At 53.3% G+C, this 21642-nt stretch overlaps 1 protein-coding gene across 2 annotated transcripts in view; it reads left to right on the forward strand.

Annotated features, from left to right (window-relative positions):
* ZBTB16 (zinc finger and BTB domain containing 16) overlaps nucleotides 1–21555 on the forward strand; it is a 50879-nt gene extending 29324 nt beyond the window's left edge. Inside the window, exons 3-6 of one of the 2 annotated variants that reach the window (XM_062508751.1) lie at nucleotides 4774–4860; nucleotides 18569–18739; nucleotides 20877–21044; nucleotides 21326–21555. In XM_062508751.1, coding sequence (XP_062364735.1) covers nucleotides 4774–4860; nucleotides 18569–18739; nucleotides 20877–21044; nucleotides 21326–21555 — 656 coding nt within the window. The remainder of the gene's footprint in view (nucleotides 1–4773; nucleotides 4861–18568; nucleotides 18740–20876; nucleotides 21045–21325) is intronic. The other variant, XM_062508752.1, reaches the window with a different exon arrangement.
* Nucleotides 21556–21642: the final 87 nt, after the last annotated feature.

The raw sequence follows: 21642 nt of genomic DNA on the forward strand, positions 1-21642 counted from the left end.
GCTCGCCAGCCATTTACGCAGCTTTTGTGTTGTTTTTAATACCGCTAATGTTTATCATTTGCCCAACAGGCTTGACAGATTTTGTTTCCTGTCGAGCGGCGGCGGTGGCGAAGCCCCCCCGGTTGCCAAGGAGCCGCCTCCCCGCACCGTCACGGGCTGATTTGGTATTCCGCGCGGCGCCCCGCCGCATTTCTGTATGCAAGACAAAGTGTTTTGATGGAGGACGATTGCAGGAGTGTCTGGAGGCTGTTTGGAGTTTTATGGGCTGTGCAGTACGCGCCGTGCTCGCTCGCCGTGCGGGGCTGCCAGGGATGGGGTCTGTGATTTTTTCCCTGTGGAGAGGATGCTGCTGGAAAGAGTGGCACTGGCAGGGGCATCGGGAGAGGGGCTTGAGTAAAACCCTGCCGGTTCGGGATCCCAAGTTTATTGCTATAATTAATAATCTCAATTATTATTTTTAAATGAAAATACTCCCCGCTCCAGCAGTCCCTGTGTGGTGCAGGAGTTGGTGGCACTGCCTGGCCAAGGCTGGCTGACGGTGTTGCCGCTGGCCACCACCTCACCCACCCCTAAGCCCCTGCTCCATCACTCCAGGTGCTTTCCCAAGGCTCTCCAGGGCTGCCTGCAAGATGCTGCCACAGCATCCTTCTCAGACAAGTTTCCGGCACTCTGTAATGCCCACACCTGACTTTTTCTGATATTAATTATATATTAATTATTACCTTGCCATGGCACTTTGGGAAGCGGGAGCTGAACTGTCCAGGCCTACTCTTCAGCTGTCTTTTCTCAGCCCTTCTTGGGTTTCTCCACTATTTTTTTAGCACAGAGATTTTCATGACTTGTCTCTTCCACTTGGGTAAAACAGGGGAGAAGGGAAATAATGACAATAACAATAACAATAATAATAATAATAATAATAATGGCAATAATAAAAATCCAAAAGCGGCTTCATGTGGGCAAAAGAAGAAAACAAGAGAATGGGATAGAGAACAGGCTAAATTTAAAATTGTAATTGGCTGACTTCCACAGGCTTGCGGGTGTTTTAATGACTCATAATAACTTCATTTAAAACCAGCTGAGCAGAAAATAGATTGGAGAGGAGCCTCAGGCCATTATGGATTTGGTTTTTTTTGTTTTGTTTTTTTTTTTGACAAGCTCTGTTTTCAGCAGCCAGGAAGGCACTCGCAGAGGGCTCGGCTGCTGCGCTCCCCGAGTTGGTGGTCTGCCCAGCAGAGATTGTATAGAAGCTGGGCTGGCTCTTCTCTTTTTTTCTCTTTTTTTTTTTTTTTCACTGATTAAAAATAGATGCCTTGAGGTATTATTTTAGCATCACTGTGGTTTGGTGCTTTTTTCTTTGCACTTCTGATGTGGTAAACTGAACATAAATAAAATTGTTTTTGAAATTACTGAATTAATTAGGTAGTAAAGCAATGGCAGTGCATAAATTTTCCTGCCAATTTTTTTTTAATCCATATTTCCCCACACACACACACATACCTCCATCTTTTCACCAATAATGTCCTGTTAATAATATATAATCCCAAATTGTTATTAATCCCTTCTGCTGAGGGAGGGGATATCACAATCTACTGAAGGGGCCATTCTGATGAAACAGCAGCGGGGAAGGCTGGATCCTCCCCCACCATTCTCCTCACCAATTTCCCATCTTCCTCCTCCCTTAGCCATCTTCCTCCTCCTCCAGAGGACGCTGGCAGCCTCTCTTTTTCCTTTATTCCTTCTCTTTTTCTGAGCTAGAGTTCTGAATGCCTCTTCCATAGCCCCACAGAAGTTTCTCCTCCCCAATAAAGTAATTAAATGTTGGGCATTGGGAGGGACTGTTGGGATGATGGAGCTTGAAACAAGATGAGCTCTGTCCTCCAACCCAGCAGCTAAGTCTGGCTGGTGGGGAGAGAGCTGCAGCCCCTGCCCTGTCCTGATCCATGGGGCATCCCACTCCATGCCATGCCTACAGCCCAGCAGCCTGTTCCCTCGCATTTCTTGGAGGAAAGTTAAATAACAGAATCACAGAACCATTATGGTTCAAAAAGACCTTCAAGATGATGAAGTCCAGCCGGAGTTCCGCCCCTCCTTGTGGCTTTGCCGGGGACACCGCAGAGCTGGGCAGCTCCAGCCTGGCTCGGGGGGCACACGGGGCGGCAGTGGCTGCGCAGATCGGGGGGCATGGAGCAAGCAGCGGCTCCTCAGCCGTGTGCGCCAGGGACCTTTATCAGGCAGGGGCTGTAAATTCGCTTGTGCGGATATAAATGTACGGCGAGGGGCTGGTGCCAACAGCACGGCCGATACTTGGCAGCACGCTGAGTCCCGTCCCATCCCATCGATAAGATCATCTGGAGATATCTGTGTGTTGGAGGCGATACGAGGCGCTGGCTAAATATACCCAAATATAAATATACCTGTGTGTGCGTTCAGAGGCTGATGGAAACGTTCTGCTTAAAGCGGGGAGAAAGGCAAGAGGGGAGAAGAGAGCCCTGCCATGAGCTCTGCTTTCCAACGTGTCCTGCTCCCTTTCATAACAAACAGCAAGCCGTCGTGGTTTTTTTCTTTTGTTTTTTTTTTTCTTTTTTTTTTTCCTGAGCCCTGTTATAATAAGCTCAGATGTTGGATGACATTTTCCCGGTGACTCACATAGTAAAATTAACCTTGAACTATTTACATATTCAATCGCCGCCCTTCTCCTCCTCCTCCCCCTCCCCGCCGGCGTGTGTACATTACAGGAATTCTGGCTCCGTATCAGTTTTTGTTTTGCTGATGAGAAAAGGAAAAAAAAACCTCCCCCCGCCTGGAGTACACATCTACTTGAGGGAAAGAACACGCAGTCCTGGCCTTTGGAAATTGGCAGGCGGCGTGCTGTTCCCGCGCTGATAAGAGGTACTGTAAATAAAACTGTACGGCAGCGCCTGCTGTAAATGCCCCGCGTCTGTACTCATTGTTCTGACAGCTCCGGCTTTTTTTGGGTCCGCTGTTTTGGTACACACTGTGCTTCCTTATGTAAGCCAGCGTGCCCGGCTCCTCCCTGCGTTCGCCCTGTTTATTTTCGCCTCGCCAGGAATTTTTCCTCCCCCCCGCCCGCCCCCCGGCCAGATGCTGGCTGCCTTTGCCTCGCCTGGCTGTGCCTCCCTGCGCCTCTGCGGCCCCTCTGGCCACAGCTCGCAGAGGACACTGGCACGTCTCTCCTCCCCACTAATCCCATGTGGAAATGGGGGATGTAAAAGCAAGCCCCGTGTTTGCAGGACCGGGTGCGGCGAGCCCCTCCAAGCGCAGAACGCGCGGTGCTGGAGCAGGGAGGGGGCACACGCAGCAGCCGCCCTGCCCGGGGAGAACCTGTTGCTGCCGCAGTTGTTGCATCCTCACGGATCAGGGGTTGCCATATCCTCGTGGATCGCACTTAGCAGCGGTGGGGCCGGCGGAGCTTTGAGTGGCGATGGAGAGCCATTGCCTTGGCAACTGCGGGCTGCGCATTGCCCGCGCCGTGAGCGAGGAGCGGAGGGCAGCCCGCGCTGCTGCCCCATCGATCCGGCCCCCATCCCGCCACCTTCGTGGACACGCTCTTCCTCTCCCTGCTGTGCCTGGAGAGGGCACCTCTGGCAGTACCCGCATCCCAGTGCCCCCCATCCCTGATGGCGTGCCGGGCCCGCGGTCCCCTGGTCGGTGACAGATGTGAGGGAGCCACCCTGGAGCACCCCAAAGTTTGGTTGTGTTTGCCCCTTTGGAGCAGCCGACGGCCCAGGTGCACTCGGGTTGTTTTGAATGCAAACTTGACATCGCAGCGAGGGCGGCAGGGAACAACATATGCACAGTAAACAGGCAGACTGTCATATTGATTAACAGATGAGACCTCTATTATCGATCAGCTCTTGGCGAGAAAATTTATCACTTTTAATTTCGCCGCTGCCAAATATTTCTGCCTGCGAGCCAGCCGTTACTGAGACAATTTAAAGGCAAAGGAATTCTCTTTTCAATGAGTCTCATGATACCTCTCTCCCTATCGCCTTCTCTACCCACCTTTCCCCAAATCCCACCCTGACTGTGGGACGGACGGCTCGGTGGGGTGGGAGGGAGAGGGGAGAGGCAGTGGGACCCCTGCAGATGGGCAGCACAGCATTCTGTGAGGCAGTGTCCCCCACCTTGAGTGCTGCTCTGTAACATTCAGCTCCTCCAAACAGATGAATCAAACCTTGAAATGGGGCTGCTTTGTCCCGCAATGCTGTTAGATATGGTGTGTCATTAATCTGGTTTCATCTGGAAGTTACTTACCTGCTGCTGGGAATCCTGGGTTTTTCCTCACCCAAACCAGCAGCACATGTCGATAGCAATTTTCTAAGAGCTGCCCCCAGTCCCACATCTCTTCCCAATAGTCACGGATGCCTCTGAGCTTCTTGTTCAATTGTCCCATTCCAGCCACATCCCTGATCAGGTGCATCTTTGGTACCAGCAGCACCAGCCACAATGGCAAGGTACCAAACCAATTGCAATTGGATAAGTTGCAGTGCTAATGAAATGCATTGATATTTAATGATTTTTAAAAGCAATAATAGTCTTCTCCTGGCAAGCAGCTCTGTGATGTGCAAGGAGCAGGAACACAAGGCTGAACAAGGCACTGCTTTTTGCTGTCTGCACAGGGGACATTAAACATGAGACCCCTGCATGGCACTGGTCCTGGAGTGTTAATGGCAGCAGCAGTGTCCATGTGCACGTTCAGGTGTGTGTTTTTCTGTCCCTGGAATAACCCTCCTGTCCCTTTTCTCTCCCCAGCGGGTGCCAAAGCCCTGGTCTGCGATCAGTGTGGCGCCCAGTTCTCCAAGGAAGATGCGCTGGAGACGCACCGGCAGACACACACCGGTACGTGGCCCTCCCCTTCCACCCTGCACTTAGGTGAGGTTTTAACATTTGGGCTGCCCATCACCCTTTGCCCAACAGAGGGTTGGACCTTCCGCAATTCCTGCCTCTCTGCTGCCCAGGCAGCCCCAGTTGCTCTTACACTAAAGCACAGATTTAGGCACCAGTTGCTGCAGTGCTGTTGCACCGCTGCTCATCATTAACATGGGAAGCAATGGCAGAACAAACATGAGGTCATTTGTCCCTTTTGCAAGCAAAGCTTGTCCCTGTCCAAACATCTCCCAGAAAGTTGGTTTCTGACATGTTTCTGCTCTGGCACTTCCCAGCCTTTCAGTGATGCCACCATCAGGAGCACAAGGATCTCTTTAAGCCTCTTGCAAAAGCCACAGTGCCTGGGAAAGGTTTGCCTGGGGGAATCCACAGCTGGGCAGTCCCAGGTGGAGCCCTTCACCCTCCAAATCTAGACTGGAACAAGACAGAGCGCCTGCTCCTCCTGTGCTATATCGGGAGTGGTTTAACTGAGCACAGGTTCGTCTTTCAGTGCTGGAAGCCCTGATAAATGCCACTGGCAGTGAGTTTGTGCTGGGGGGCTGGCACAGAGAACCTGGCTGACTTCACGCCGAGGGCGTGAGGATTGATGCAAAGTGCTGTGTCACCGGGTAGGAATGGCTCCGGCTGTCACCCGGTCATGGAGCTGTGCTGGCCGAGCCCCAGTCCATAAATCCTAAAGTACTTGCCCTCCCTGTCCATACCCATACGGCTGAAGGCTGGGTTTTGCCGTTCCAGGTCCGTTTGGAAGCCCTGTATGCTGCAGGCTGAGGAGAAGGGCTGTGAAAGGGCAGCCAGCACGGTGAGGGACTGGCTGCAGGGCTGAACAGCCCAAGCCCAGGCAGGGGTTTCAAAATAGCCAAGCAAATTGCAGCAGTTACCCCTTCCCTGCTATTTCCCAGACCCGTTGAACATCCTGGGGTGACAAGTGGGAGCCCAGCAACGGAGCTCAATGACACCTGCACCCAAAACCATCCTGCAGATGCAAAGCAGTTTGGCTAACAACCCCGACACTCCTGTAGGGATTAAACCCACTTTGACTGGTGAATCCTTGGGGCTGAACTGTGCCAAAGCTCAAAGGGCAAAGAGCAACCAGAGCAGGGGGCACGGTGACCCAAGGGGAGCTTGTCATCACTGCCTCCAGCTGTAAACATGACAGAGAGGGGATGAATGCTCAGGGCAGCCAAAATAAATTATTTCCTCTCCTCTGCTGGCATGTAAAGCATCCATCCCCCGCCTTGCTGTAATAAACCCCCTTCCCAAATAATAGTATCTTCCAGAATGGGTTTGTTTTGTCCTTAGCGCCAAGTCGGCTGGCAAAAGACCTTCCAATTTGCCAAGTAAAAGAAATGCTTAACCCTTTTTGGTAGAGATGCAGGTAGAGGCCTTCAGGGATGGCATCAAAAGCTGAGCAGGATGTCTGGTACAGGCTGACCAAATCCACCTACAATACTCAAAAACAGTGTTCAGGGGAGATGTGGGACCTCTCCCCAAGAGTCACTGTTGCCCCACATGATGTACAGCTGTGGAGCTTTGTGCAGGAGATGAAGGGTTCTTGGGGTTTTCTTTCAGCATATGAGGCTGTTTTTCAGGTGCACTCCCAGCACCCAGGGCTCCCTTTATGTTATTTCTTTTCCCCACTGCCCTCCCTGCTGCTTTGAATGACAGTAACACAGAGCCAGGATGTTGTACATGTGCTGCATCAAGCACTGCTCGTCTCTACAGCAGAAAACTAACACCCCACTTCCTGAGGCAAGGCAAAAAACAAGAATAAATGCAAAAAACCTAGTTCCTGTTTGTAAGCACGGCGCTGGCAGGGCTGTGTGCAGCCCCATTGACACGGGGCTGAGACGCCCTCTCCGGGTGTGCACTGTCCTTGGCCCCCATCCCGCTGCAATAGGAAGGCAGCAACTGTTTTGGCTCATCTTCCAATAGCACAAGCTTGGTGCTGAGGAGGAGAGCATGGAAAATTCCTTACCCTTCTCCTCAAATGCAGAGGAAAGAACAGAAAGTATAGAGATGGCAGCCTGAGTACCTCCAGGCAGCACCGCTGGGAGTCGGGATGTGCACGAGTGGTGTTTGTGCTAACGGGTTTTGGGCTCGTGCCGACGTTTATAAATATCAGAGGTGACTCGTCTCAAGTTTCCTCCCGTGTGCCAAGGCAGTTAGCACACGGCAGCCGGTGTCAGTCAGCAGGACAGCACAGATTCACTCCTGACCCAGTTTCACGTGAGCATGAGCGACACCTACTACAGAGCACGTTTGCTTGGGCAAGTAGTTGACTTTTTGATTTGTGGGGTTGGCGTGCCCCCAGCCACGCCACCAAGGATGGCACAGGAGCCTTCACTCTTCATTGCCTGCATCCCCTGGGAGCATTTCCTTCCTACATCCCGTACTTGCAACCCTCATATTCCCCCGTGTCCTCTGCCCTGAGACTCTAGTAGCAGAAAGGAATTAATAAAACCAACATGTAACTGAAAACTGAAAAGCTCTGTATCTTCCCCCCTTTTCTTCCCCCCCGTTTTTTTTTCTTTTGCTGGGATGTTGGTAGCGTTTTGATTTAATAGTTGGCCAAACACAAGGGTCTATTTTATTCAGAGTTTACAGGCCTCAGGGCTGTTATTCCTCCAAATTTAATAGCATTGAAATTGCAGGGTTGGCGATAATTTGCCTATCACTTTCTGCTCTCCCATTGATGTTTATTGTCAGCGGGATGGAATCTCAATCTGATTCACTTAGATAACATGTCTGTTAAACATTTAGATAATTGTGCCATCATTAACTTGTCACATTATTTTAGAGATTCAAAACAGTCGTGCTATATAAGCAGAAGTGCAAAGGGAGAAAGATCTGGTGTGTGAGAACAGGAACCTGGGAGCAGACATGGCAGGATGCCCCTACGCTGGGTCCCATGGCAAGTGTTGCTCAACGACCTCACGGGGATTTTTAAAAATTTTTAAATTATTTTTGTATTATATGCCAGAGCTCTCGGTGTTTTTCCATAGAAGAGCATCCCAGCAACCCCATTGCTGGCTTGGGTTTGCCAAGGACTGTGTGGGAGGCTGGAGGAGGTGGAGGGGGCATCGCACTGGAGCTGCACTGTCACACGGGCACACACCACTCCTGTTCTTGGCAAATGTACATTGAGTCCAACTGATTACATATTTGTCTTATCTCCTCACATTTGCTTTGCTTTCTCTGCCTCAAAATGGTTCCAGCCCAAAACCTTGCAGTGATGCTGCAGATGTATGGCACACTGCTTCCTCCAGATCTTGAGCAAGTGGAACATAACACGTGAGTTTGGTGATGTGAGCTATAAATCACACTGAAACACAAATTCTGTTCGCCTCACACTCAGTGTGGCACTGCGATCGATGGTCTGGCCAGTGCTCTGCTAGGATGCTGGCATGACTCTGCCAGTGGCTGGGATCTCTCTCAGTGGTCCCACTGGCCACCAACAGCCATCTGCAATGTCCCTGCTCTAGCAGCAGATTTGGGAAATGCTGTTTGTGGTTTGTCCTGCTGCATCCCCTTCCACAGTTTGATCAGACCAATGCCTGGCACAAGCAGCCAGCATGAGCAGCTGGTACACTTCCTTACCAGAACCAACCCGACGTCTTCCTGGGCTGCCTGTGACGTTCTGTTACCATTCCACAGGACTCAGGAGGGTTTTCTGAGAGCAGCCCAACGAGGCTTCGGGGGGAAATACCTCAGATCGTGCTTTTCTCCATAGCTAGAGATAATGCACTGTAGTATTAAGTACGCTTAGAGGTAATTAACCCTCCCGTGCTCGCCTGGGCTGCACAGTCCCGGCAGGGGGAGGGAGCGCCAGCGCTGCTGGGCTGGTCTGGGCTGGTCTGGGCTGGGCTGGGCTGGGCTGGGCTGGGCTGTACTGGGCTGGGCTGGGCTGGGCTGAGCAGGGATGTGCTGGGCTGGGCTGGGCTGGGCTGGGCTGGGCTGGGCTGGGCTGGGCTGAGCAGGGATGTGCTGGGCTGGGCTGGGCTGGGCTGGGCTGGGCTGGGCTGGGCTGGGCTGGACCGCCGATGCTTTGCAGATTTTCTGTTGGGTGCAAGAGTGGATTCTGTATGCTCAGGTGCCGGCCCCAGCTCACAGAGGGTCTGGGGGCAGCGGGTCCTGGGGGCGCAGCACAGAGCCCCTTTGTCTGACAGTAATGTCCTGTGACAGCGCTTGAAATCTGAGTCCTGGTGCACATTCCTGTAGCTGGGAATCTCCCTGCCTCCCAAACCACGGCTGCTTCTGCCACCTTGACAGCAAATGGCAGCAAGAATTCCCTGTGCTCCTTGGTGCACACATGGGGAAATGTGATGAGGCCAGGCATTGTGCAGGCTGGTGGATTCACCAAAAGGAGATGGGAGCGTGGCAGAGCTGTGCAGCCATGATGGCACTGGGGCCAATGGTCCGCCTTTAATTTTCCTGTGCAAATACTATTTAAAGCGCGATGAGAAAAGCCCTCTCGCTAAGCTACGGAGAAATCTTTCTTGTCCTTTAATTCTAGATGAAGGGGATTAGTGTGAACATATTTAACCTCTGACCCATGGACAAAGGCATTATCAAATTTAGTTGCCAAGTGGCTCCCCATTTAACCAAACCTGTGCAGTATCACTGCAAGTTTTTTCCCTTCCCTCCCTTGAAAGTTTTAACATCTATTGTTGCCCTGGAGTACTGGAAGGACTCAACAGCCTTCCTCTGTTGGCATTCAGGGTGCTGGGAAGAGCCCCATAGGGGAGCACAGCATGACATGGTAGTCACTGCTGGAACGCACGAAGACTTCACAAAGCCAGCCCCTCAAAAAGCAAAGCCTCTGTAAACGGGGCTGGTTTCTCCCTGGTCTCTGCATGCCCAACTCAGCGCTGGCCACGTGCTGCCCTGTGGTGGCACAGAGAATGCTTGGCCATCTCTCCAGAGCACAGACAGATGTCTCTGTCCCCCTTTGCTCTGGAGCACGAGGGATCAGCTATGGCAAGCTTGAGGATGCTCAGCATTTCCATGCTGGGCTTTATAAAAGAGGGATGAAACACGGTCTCAGAGGCGGCCGGGGTCTCCTGGTCCAGCAGAGGAATGCCGAGAGGGGCCTCCCGTCAGGAGCCGGTGTCCGTTTACAGTGCATCTCTCATAAACCCGGCGGCGGGGGCGAGGGCAGGGGGACCGGCCCTCCTGGTATGTGATTGATTATCTGGTATTTATGCCATTGAGGACTTTTCAGCGGCTCGGGGTCAGGGGGTCATCTCATGTGTCTTGCTGCAAATCCGCTTCCTTTTGTACAGTGCGGGCTGGGTGAGCAGACACACAAAAACAGCTTTTTCTTTTCCTTGGGAAAAAGGGGAGGGGGGCGGGCTGGTGTCAATGAATTTTTTTTTTCTGCCTTTCCTGAATAGTGTCCTTTTTAATTCCAAAGAACTTTTAATTAAAAGTAGCAGGAAAGTTCATCTCGACAAGGTTTAACTTACCTTAGCAGTTACTTTTGTCCCCCAGGATTCGCGTCTCCCAGCTGTACAAAAACCCCCAACAACTGGGGGCCAGGCTGCGCTCGGTGCCGCTCCACATCTCCCCAGCTTTGCCAAGGGGGCCTTTTCATCTTTTCTCTCTTTTTAATGATGGGGGTGCAGGAATAATAAGCAGATGCTGCGAGTCCCGGCTTTGTGCCTCGCGACAGCCGGTCACTCCACTGGCCAGGCTCTGCCAGGCAGCCTCCCCAGTGCCAAAAAGGTCATTTTGTTGGTTGGGGTGTGAAGCAGGGCTTCATGACTGCTCCGTGGGACTGGAGGATGCCAGAACAGTGTCACCCTGAACAGGAGAGATGCACGCGTGGAACGGATTGGCAGTGGGCGGGTGGTGCTCTCTGCCAGGTGGGATGATGGCAGTGTTGATGATGATAGTGGTCTCCTGTGGTAAGACCCCTCAGTCTCTTCACCAAAGCTCTTTTTTGGGAGATGGAGCAGTTTCTAGCACATCAGTTGAACAACAGTTCAGAAGCAGTGAAGGAAATACTCTGGGTTTTCACCAGAAGGTCAGATTATTTCTTCATCTGATTTCAGTCCAAGCTCCCAACTGGGAAGAGGAAATCTGGGAAGCTGGTGCAGTGATGACGAGTAAGTGTGACAGCTTCCCGTCTGATGCAGTGGCCAGAAATGCCACCATGATTTGCTGGTGGTTGCCCCAGAGAAACTGGTTCTCAGGAAAGGCAGAGGTGTCCCAATGCAGTTCCCTGGGGAATGGCAGGGATTAATCTGGCATTCTCCAGAATGCTGTGAGTTTAGGGGAAAGCAGCACAAAAGGGAAGTGTTGCACATAGATGTTCAGATACCAGATTACTGCATTTTGGCCAGGTGATGTGTTTTACCAGGAAAGGGGGCAGATTTCCCTCAGTACCTTTAGTGCTAAAACAGCTGAATGATGTTTTTTGCCGAGAATGATCATGAGTCTGCCTGAATGAATTTAATATGTATTGATATATTTTGATACATATTCAGTACAATAAAAAGGCTTTGGGGTTACCGCTTTGCAGGAGGGATGTGCCTCCAGCTTTGACCAGAAGGCTTTAGGGGCTGCAAACATCTTCAAAAAACTGTTTGGCCTGAAAAAAATGGAAATTGGGCTGGAGACCACAGCACACCATAGGCGTGAAGTGTCCACAGTGCAATCCGAGGTTAGAAGCATTAAAAGCTCAGGAACCTCCCACCTCCCCCAACCAGGAGGTGAAAATGCCATAAAAAAGATTGGCCCTTAAAAACTCCCTCTGCCAGGTTTGCACAGCACTCAAGTTTCTTCAGGAAAAGGAGGAAAGTCTGCTCAGGCTCTGTCAGTGTGGGCTGGGGTGATGCTGAACAACATCCCTTCCTTCCAAAACCTGGGGGTCACATTCAGGGAGTAGGCCAGGGAGCAGAGGCAGCATTTCCAGGGCTGGAAGATGGGGTTAGGCATGCAGTGTTCCAGGCTGGCTTGTTCTGGGTACAGGGGTGTGGCTGGACCAGTACTGTTCCCCAAGATCATCCCTCACAGGTCTGGAGCTGCCCATATCCCTTGGATTGCATCTCCATGGTGAGCTCAGCTTCTTGCCCTGGAGATGGGGGACACACTGTGGTCCCCCATGGCAGCTGATCCCACACCCTCCCAAAAATTAATTTCCCATGGAACACCCCATTTGGGCCCACAGGCAGCCGCAGAGCTTCACCCAGCGCGGGTCCAGCTGCCGCCGTGATTGACGCAAAGCCAGTCTATAAATAAAGTCTTTCTCTCCTCTCATAAAGACTTTGCGGTTTAGTTTGCTTTCAAGGTCAAGATCAGACCTTTCTAAATAAACACATATCAAAGGATCATTAGCGGAGCAGCACTGTTAAATTGAGATATTAACTTCTGTCAGTCGCGCGTTTCCTTTTTGTTCTGTAACTCGCGACTGCAGCGGGTTTTTATTATTTTGGCCCTAGGCGGTAGCATCTGGCTTCTGTAGAGACTGTAAAAATTAAAAAGCAACACAAATCATTGCGAGAGAAAAGCAGTAAATTCAATGATAAGAATTTAAAATTAAGATGTTTCGGCGCTTTTATATTCTGCAAAACATGAAACGAATGAGTTGTGTGCCTGTTGCCATAAAGCCACCGCCACTTATCGTCGCCTGGCTCCTTCTTTCCCCACACGTGCCCTCGTAATCACTTGGCTTGAGCAATCACAGGAAACGCGGTGAGGGAAGGTGATGATGATGGTGATGGTGACAGTGATGGAGATGGAGGGTGCTGGGGAAGGCACAAGGTGCCACCAGTTGGGCATGGGGGAGCAACGGGCTGCCAAAAGGGAGGCGAGAAGGGGATGCTCTTGTCCCACCATACTCAAAGGCAGACAGAGAGGTTAAGCCACAAGGGTGTGACTAATGAGCCAGTTCACGAGGATATGGAACCACATTGTCCCCCAGGTCCAGATGGCCCCTGGAATAAATCACCCCCAGCAGGCATGAGCTACCCATGCCAGAGCTGCAGCTCATGGCCTGGCACACATTGCCCAGGCTGCTGCGGGCACCAGTATCCCATACATCCTCCGTGTTCATCCTGCCATGGGCAATGAGGAGAGCAGGAGCGTGGCTGGGTGGGAAGCAGCCCTGTGCATCACCGCAAGACCAAAAAATGAGGCATTTATTTTGGGGAGCCTGTTAATCTCCTGTGCTTGCAAGGTCAGTTGTTGTACAACTGCTCTGAAATGCCAGAGCTTTCCTCAGCGTTTGTAGAAGGGTGAGCTGGCATGGAGGCAGCAGGCAGTGCCAGAAGCTTGCCCTGCCCTCCTGTTGCAGCCAGAGTATCTGCATCCAGCCCAGGAGGAAAACCAGCAGGGGCAGGAGAGCAGGAAGCGTTGGCTGCTTTTTAAGAATTAATTTTCCATAGTCAGTTAAAGTTGGGAAGAAGGCTGTGCTATCTCTAAGTAAATAATAATAATCAAACAAATGTCCCCTTGGGAAAAGTTGCCTTCCATAAAGATGTTAATTAGCACAGAAGCTGAGCTGTGGAGTCCAGAGGCAGCCTCTGAAACCGGGATGATTTGGTGTCTCTGGCACAGAACACACGCATTTCCTGTGTTTATCTTATGGGGGTTTTCCCCCCTTTCTCCACTGAACCATGAAGGTTGTAGGGACTAGTTGTCAGCACAGTAATGAATGCCATCACCCCTCAGTAGCACTGGAGCAGGTGGCACCACATGACACAGCCCTGCACAACACCACTACATCGTCAGGCATCTGCAGGTGTTGTGTCCCACCAGCAGCATTCAGGGAGGGCTCCTTTGCACCTGCCTGTGGGTGCACTTGGGTGCTGCCACCAAAAACACCACTGGGTTTCTTACCTGAACATGCATCCACCATCATCCTGGGGCAAAATGCAGCCTCAGTGCTGGTGCTGCCACCAGTGTCCCCAGGACTGTGCTGGTGCCCACTTTCTTCTGCTGCCTGCATTTCAACTCCATGACAGCAGGATGTGCATAGTGTTCCCAGGGTCCCTCGTGTCAGGCTGAGCTGGGCACCTTCAGGCTGTCCTTCAGGCCAGCTGTGCTTGGGTGCTGGAGCTGTGACAGGGATGCTCCAGGCAATGTGCCCTTTGCCAGCACTGTTGCCTCTCCCAGCCTTCCTGTAGGCAGGCTGAAAGGGAGGGTTCTCGGCCACTCCCTTGCCACCATTGCCAATGGCACCTTCCTCCCTAGTGCTGCTGTTTCTGCACACCAGGGCCTGCAGCTTCCCCTGCACCAGCAGCCAGCAGTGTTGGCTGGGAGGTAGAGACTGGTAGAGAGCCTTTGACATGCTGACAAAAATCATCAAATGTCCCCAGAATCTCACCTCAGGAGTGCCAACAGTCTTTGGGCTCCCGCTTTGCATGGCCAGGATGTTTTGGAGCCGTTCACCTTTGTTGTAAGGACAGCAGTGTCAGGTCATCTCTGGCACATGCACCATGTAAGAGATGATGTTCAACATGCAGAGTGAAGTAGGGAGCCTTGTGGAAGACCCTGAATTATCAGGACTTGAGCCAAGGGTTTGGGGGTTTTAGGGTGTGTGCATGAGGCAGCAGCAGGCTCTGTCAGCATCCTTTGCTGTGAGCATGCTCATGCCCGTGATAATACTGGAGCCTTCCCAGTGCGCCCCTCCACAGCCTTTTATTCCATGTTCCTGATTATTTCAATAGTGGATGGATATGCTCATTTTTCAAGTCTGATAGCATGGGTCTGAGGACAGGCAGGGAAGGATGGCAGCACAGTTATGAAGAGGACTCAAGGAGGGCAGTTTGGTTTGCACATCCCGACGCTGGGACCGCCAGCCCCGTGCTGCCACCATGCTGGGGCTCAGCAGCGATTGCTGCAGCTGCAGAGTGGCACCTCTCCCTTTGTCCACTACCTCCTGCTGCCACAGCATCCCTGAGTCACCCCATTGCCCAGCCACACAGCAGGTCTGGGCTTGGCAGTGCTGCCAGGGGCTCTTGGGGGCCAGCAGGCCAGCACATGCACGTGTGCTCTAGCATGGGGGGAAAAACTTGAAGTCAAATGTCTGAAAGTCAGATCCCTTTTTAGTATGAATTTGCTGTATCTCATTCTAAGCACTAATTCCAATTTAATTGCAAGTGGCCTGAAGCCTCTTCAATAGGAGTAACAAATGGTTTGATTTTGTAAACTTCATCAGACTGCATTTTAAATGCGACACACTAGCCCGGCTCGAATGCCAATGAAGCACTGAAGTAGCTCTCTGTTTACTAATTATCCGTTTTTACTTCAAGCCACGCTGGCTGGCTTGTCTGATTAAATCGGATTTGTGGGATAGAGAACAGCTAGCAGAGTTTTCTCTATAGTAAACGAGATTGAAACTATGGCCCGCCTGGCTGCACACTGTAAATTATATTTCCTTTTAAAGGGGACGTGTCGCCTTTCTCCTGCGGTGCACCTCCCGCATCCATAAACCATCAGAGCCCAGTGCCGAGGGATACCCACCCCACCCTGCCTCCCTCTCCGGTCGCGAGGTTTCGAGTTTAATTCCTGCTTTGGCAGAGGCAGCAGGTGGGGGCGGTGCTGCAGCATCCCTCGCTGAGCTCGGACGGGCCGCGCTGTCACACGCCGCATCTCGCTCGTCATCACTTCTCTGGCGATTGCGCTGCTTTGGGACCAAGCTACTGGACAACAGGGATGTGCATCTCAGGCCTTGCAGCCGTAGGGTTTTCCCTCCCTCCATCCAGCATCCCTCTCCTAAAAACCAGTTTTGGGACCACCTCGTATTTAAAAAGACCCTGCAAGATGTTGCCAACACGCTTACCAAAAGAACATCCAACACCCAGATCGCTCCAGCTTCCACCTCGGAGCCCTGTGGCAGTGCTAGCGGCTGCCCCACTAGTGGCTTTCAGCTGCTGGCACAGCACTGGGTCTGGCAGGGACACAGAAACCAGGGGTGGTGGGCAAAGGTGGCAGCTGAACACAGTGTGTAGGGCTGTGCTTAAACCTCCCCAGTTGCTACGACTTCAATTCTGCAAGCTTGACCTACGCCGCCCCCTCCCTCGGTATCTATCTTTGTGCCCGGGGGTTTTTTATATTTTAATTTGCTTTTGAACGTCCTGCAAAATTAATGGCGTGCTCGGGGCCATTGTGCAGTGTACAGTAGAGGGAAGGGCCAGCGGCGCCCGCCGAGAGCCAGCGCGTTTCCTGGGGAATGAATTGCTTGCCCGCCTTCACCCCTTTTAATTGTTGACAGTAAAAAGCGTTTAAATGCTGCTTAATTTGTAATCATCTTCCCGCAAAAAGGGGAGAAACCATTAAAATGTCAGGGAAATGAATAAATCCGTCTCTCACTGATTTGGGGCGGCAGCATTTCTTTATCGGGGTGATTTTTCTTCCAATGGCTGCGGGCTGGCTCAGGGCTTCTGAGGCTGGAGCCCAGGGATGCACTCACGACAGGACACAGGGCTGAGTCCTGTGTCACCCAGCGTTGCACCCTCTCAAGAGTTTTGCCATTTTTTCCCACTTCTCATCCCTTCTCCAAAGGTGTGACATAGTTTGCATGTAGCTTAAAGAAAAATCAAGCGGCTCGAAGGCCGGCGGTGGGACGGTGCCCAGCAGAGCTGGCGTGGTGCCTGCTGCAGAGCGTCATCTGCAGAGCCTCAGGGCTGGGAACAAGCGCTGCCGGAGCTCCCTGCTCCATGTCCCGCTGCCGGGCTCCATGCTGGGATGCAGGGCCATCCCCACATCCTCCTCCTCTGCGCCTGGCCGCTATCAGCCTTTGTGTCACGCAGATGCTCTGCTCTCAGAGCACAGCTGGAGCCGTGTGCCTTCCCTGGCCGTGCCGGTACGCACTGATCTCCCAGTCTGGGGTGTTTATTCACTGATACATTACTTGATGAAAGCGGGGGGGCGGGGGGGGTGGGGGAAGAGAAATTAAAACCAGCCTTTTTCAGGTCTCAGGAAGCAGCACCTGGGGGACGCCCAGCTCCAGCAAACAGCCCCGTCCCCCCATGCACGCACGAGGCAGCTCGTCCCCATCACTGTGGCTGCTGGAGTCAGCCCATTTTTATTTTTTTTTTTTTTTTCAAGCGGGGGCCAATTAGTTTCACAAATGAGGGCCCTACGGTGCCAGGGAGGATTTGTTACGGCCCCGCGCGCCGGCCCGGCGGCATTGTCCTGCCCTCCGCCCCCACGGGAGCCCATTGTCCCCGGCCCCAGCGGGGGCTGCTGGCGGCAGATTTATCGGGGCCGGCGTCCCGCCGGCCGGGGCCTCCGCTCCGCAGCTGGCCGCGGCGCTGGGGGCTCAGCCCCGGGGACCTTTGACCCGTCCTGCTGTCACCGCCGGGGCCGCCGAGGGCCGCGGGGCCACATACCTCTTGGGATTTGCTTCGCACTGCCCGTTCGGGGCTGCCTGCTTTTTTTTTTTTTTTTTTTTTTTGTCTCAGGAGCGTTTTGTCCGCAGCTGCGTGGGGGGCACGTGAGCCCGAAGCCCCCTTGGATAAATCCCTGCAGAGGGAGAAAGGCAGCTCCCGTGCGGGGCCACCTCTCTTGCTGCTTTTATTCCCATTTCACTGTGGGTTTTTTTCAGATTTGGGAATATTTTTGGGTAGCCCAGTGCAAGGCTGAGATTGAGCATCCCTCCAGGCAGCTCCTGCATCCCCAGTAGGACAGAGCTGTCTGCAGCGTGCCACCACGCCTGGGTGGGTGGTGGCACAGTGGCAGAGCAGGTCATGCTCTCCAGGATGCCCGTGTCCCACGGTTCCCAAGCTGGAGGTGTGGGGCTGCCCAGGAGCATCCTTCTCTGTCACCTGCCCGAGTGCCAGGCAGGACCATGACACTGATGGTGCTGTTGCCCGTCATGTCCCTGCCCCTGGTGGTCTCCCTTAGGGTTGGTTTTTGGCAGCATGGCAAGCAGCCCTCTGCCCCTGCTCTTCCTGAAGGCTGCATGGATTTGTTGGTTACCTTGAACATCTTGTGCTGCTAATGAATTGCTAATACAATTTTCTAGCTAATTTTATTTCCATAGTCCTCACATTTTAATGTCTCCAAAAAGCGAGCATTTATTTGCTTAATCTCCCTGCGTAATACAATTTGCAGTGACTCACAGTTCTGAACAATCAGCTATGCATAAGAGAAAACAAACTGTTTAACAGCATAGAGGTCTGAGATGTTTATGGACGGGGTACCTGGGTTGGGGTTTTGTCCCTGTTCTGTTGCTGCAGCCAGGTTTGTACTCGAGGGCAATGGTATGGAGCTTGGATCTGCCCTGGGGCTCAGGGTCGCACACAGCACAAGGGGTGGGCACGTCACCCTCTCACATCCTGCCTCCTGCTCCCCAGGGCAGCTTCGTGGGGCACTTCTCGGGGTCCCCTGGGCATCACAAGGCCTGAGCTCAGCAGCTCTCACAGGAGCTGCCTTGTGTTTGGGCATCCCTCAGCATCGCCCAGGCTCCCAGCTGCCTCCAGTACAATGAGAGCAACTTCTCCTCCTCAGCTGTTCCCCTCGGAGGGCCAGTGTCAGCAGGGTCAGGGTGGCCAGGGTCCTGTGCTGGGATTCCCAATGACACCCAGGGCCCTGCAGCTCTTGGAGTCCCTTCTGCTGCCATGTGGGAGGGAGACCCCCACACAGTGGGGCGATGGGACAGTGGGCTGGGGTGCCAGGCAGTGCCTAAGCAGGGTGTCTCCCTCTCCCACAGGTACAGACATGGCCGTGTTCTGCCTGCTGTGCGGCAAGCGGTTTCAGACGCAGAGCGCCCTGCAGCAGCACATGGAGGTGCACGCCGGGGTGCGCAGCTACATCTGCAGCGAGTGCAACCGCACCTTCCCCAGCCACACCGCACTCAAGAGGCACCTGCGCTCCCACACAGGTACGGCAGCACCTCCGAGGGGACTGGAAGCTGGGGCAGCGAGGACATGCTCCTTGCCCTTGTGGAAAAAAGAAATACGGGGAAGAAAGGTGATTTGTATTAAAAGCCTGGAAGTGACTGAAGTAGCTTGGACTTGAAAAACAAAACAGAGGGGGGGAAAAAAAGCTGTGTGTAATAAGTTGATCTGGTCTGAGGTGGCACGTGACCTTCTTAGGGGGTGCGCGATCATATCCGCCTCATCAGCTTACGGTGGTAGATGCACATAATCAGCTGGTGCTCGGCCCTAATGGGATTAGGGCGACCTGCGCTACGTGTAGCTGCTGCTGCCGTGGCCCCGCTGGGGCAGGGCTTGGCTGCAGGATTGTCGAGCGGGACAGCACGGCTTGGCCGCCTTACGCCGTGTCCTCAAAGCGCCCGCGCCGTGTCCTCAGCTCCTCCGACGGCATCCCTGCGCAGCTCCGTGCTCCTGGCCGCAGAGCATCTCTCACCCGCATTTGGGGCCAGTCACAAAACATCCCTGAAAGAGCTGATTCTTGGGGGACGAGTAGAAGCGAGCAGGATCACAGCCAGTACCATGGATCTTCACAGCTGGCTGGGTCAAGCATTCCTCACCCATCCTGTGCCCACACAAGTGAGAGGCTCATGTGCCTTCTTTGACACCACCGCTGTTGCTGACAGGGAGCCAAACGTATGCTGAGCAGGGATGCCCCTTCTTTCTCTTGTCAGGAGGGGGCATGCACAGTCTCCAAAAGGGACGCAAAGGTGGCTGCTGGGGGTTGTACGGGTGGTGTCGCAGAGGATCGTTCTGCTCAGCCTGTGGCTGGCAGCTGCCAGACCCACACGTGGGCTGGGGGTCCCGATGTGGGAAACGGGAACCGTGTGTTGATGATAAGCATGCTAATGCTGAGCACTGGAGCTATTTATAGCCAGTAATCCGGTGACCTGGGCTGCGGGTCGGGCTGCGCGTGTCCCACCCCAACCTCTGCCGCTTTAGCAGCTCCTGGCTGTGAAAAAATACTGGGATCATCAGCGCTTTAGGAACATTTAATCGTGCCATGTGGTGCCATCCTGCACAGCTGCAGAATGCTCCCCCTTGTCCCAGGGCCAGGGTGCTCCGTGGGCTTAGGCTCCCCTGAAAAGTGGGCGGGTGGAAATGCTGGCTGCCTCTGGCTGAAAAATTGCTGTCTTTGACTGTAGGATCAAAAGCCAAAGTGGCAGTTTGGAACTGGGCATGGGGAGTGGCAAGTCGACAGCAGCCCACAGGCACCGCCTGCACTGCCTGTGGAGGGGGGCTCCAGACTGCATCCCCAGCATCCTTCTCCCCCCAGGTGCTCAGGCAGCAGCTGCGGGAGGAGGCGAGGGGCCGCAGCACTGGGCTGCGGCAAATAGGGAGAGAGTAAAATATCATTTTAAAGAGGAAGCGAAAGCACAGGCATGTGAGTATATAACGAGAAGGACAATTTATGCCCAGGCACGAGTGCAGTTTGACACGGGGATAATGAAAAAACGTAGGTCATTGTGGATGACTTAAGCCTTCACAGCTGAAGAAAATGTATGAAATGCGGGGAACATTACACGCTTGGCAGCTCCGCACATCTGCAGCAGGACAAGTGAAATACAGTTCGCCATTCTTTACCATAAACTGTGCTTGTAGGATATGCGGCACAGAGAAATTGTAATTACAGTGACAAGACAAATCAGTAATATTTAAATATTCATGAACAAAGTCTCGGACGATCAATCTATCTTTATTGTCCTTGCCTTCGCGGTTGTAATAAATAAGTAGCTGGAGCCCTCACCTTTCCTTCAAATCATTCTGCCTTTGGTGCCGAACCAGAGTTCATTTATCAGCCGCCTGGTCTGGAGTGTGGGAGATGCCCAGGGCTGGGTCTGTGCTGGTGCTGCTAGGTGAAAAACCTGGAAGCTGGTGGCAGGAGGGTTGCAGCATGCTCCAGTCTCTCTACCATGCCGCGGACCCGAGCATTGCCTCTGTACAGGCAGGAAGGGACCAGCACACCGAAGTGGGGAGACTGGAATGCTCTGTCCCCAGGATGGCTTCTGGGGTAAAAAGGCTGGGGAACTGTTTTTCATGTGGCACAGAAGTCACAGCAGCCCTGACCCCTGCGTGTGCTTGCAGGTGACCACCCCTATGAGTGCGAGTTCTGCGGCAGCTGCTTCCGGGACGAGAGCACGCTGAAGGGCCACAAGCGCATCCACACCGGTGAGAAGCCCTATGAGTGCAACGGCTGTGGCAAGAAGTTCAGCCTCAAGCACCAGCTGGAGACCCACTACCGAGTCCACACAGGTACATGCTGGGGTGTTTGTGATGATGCTGGCAATGACACACCGGTCCCCTGGCAGAAAGGCTGGCATGTGGACCAGGGTGGCAGCCAGGATAACGAAGCCCCGGATGCGCCGGCGCGTGACTGTTGTTCATAGGGGATTGATAGTCCCTTCAGTTGTTCATTACTGTTCATTACCTGGTTATGGGCTGTGCCCGCTGCGGCAGCGTCAGTGCTGGGCAGTTGATCAGCACCTGGAGGCCCCGAGCCCCCACTGACATCCCTGTATCCCCATATCCCACAGGTGAGAAGCCCTTCGAGTGCAAGCTGTGCCACCAGCGCTCCCGGGACTACTCGGCCATGATCAAACACCTTCGGACCCACAACGGTGCTTCCCCCTACCAGTGCACCATCTGCCTGGAGTACTGCCCCAGCCTCTCCGCCATGCAGAAGCACATGAAGGGTCACAAGCCAGAGGAGATCCCCACTGACTGGCGGATAGAGAAGACCTATCTCTACCTCTGCTACGTCTAAGGGAGAAGGCAGAGGGGCAGCAGGGCCAAGTGGCAGATGACTGGGCAAAAAAAATCTCACCAAACACGCAGCATCCATGGCCTTGTT

The sequence above is a fragment of the Cinclus cinclus genome, chromosome 25 (assembly GCF_963662255.1).
Source record: "Cinclus cinclus chromosome 25, bCinCin1.1, whole genome shotgun sequence".
NCBI lineage: Eukaryota > Metazoa > Chordata > Aves > Passeriformes > Cinclidae > Cinclus > Cinclus cinclus.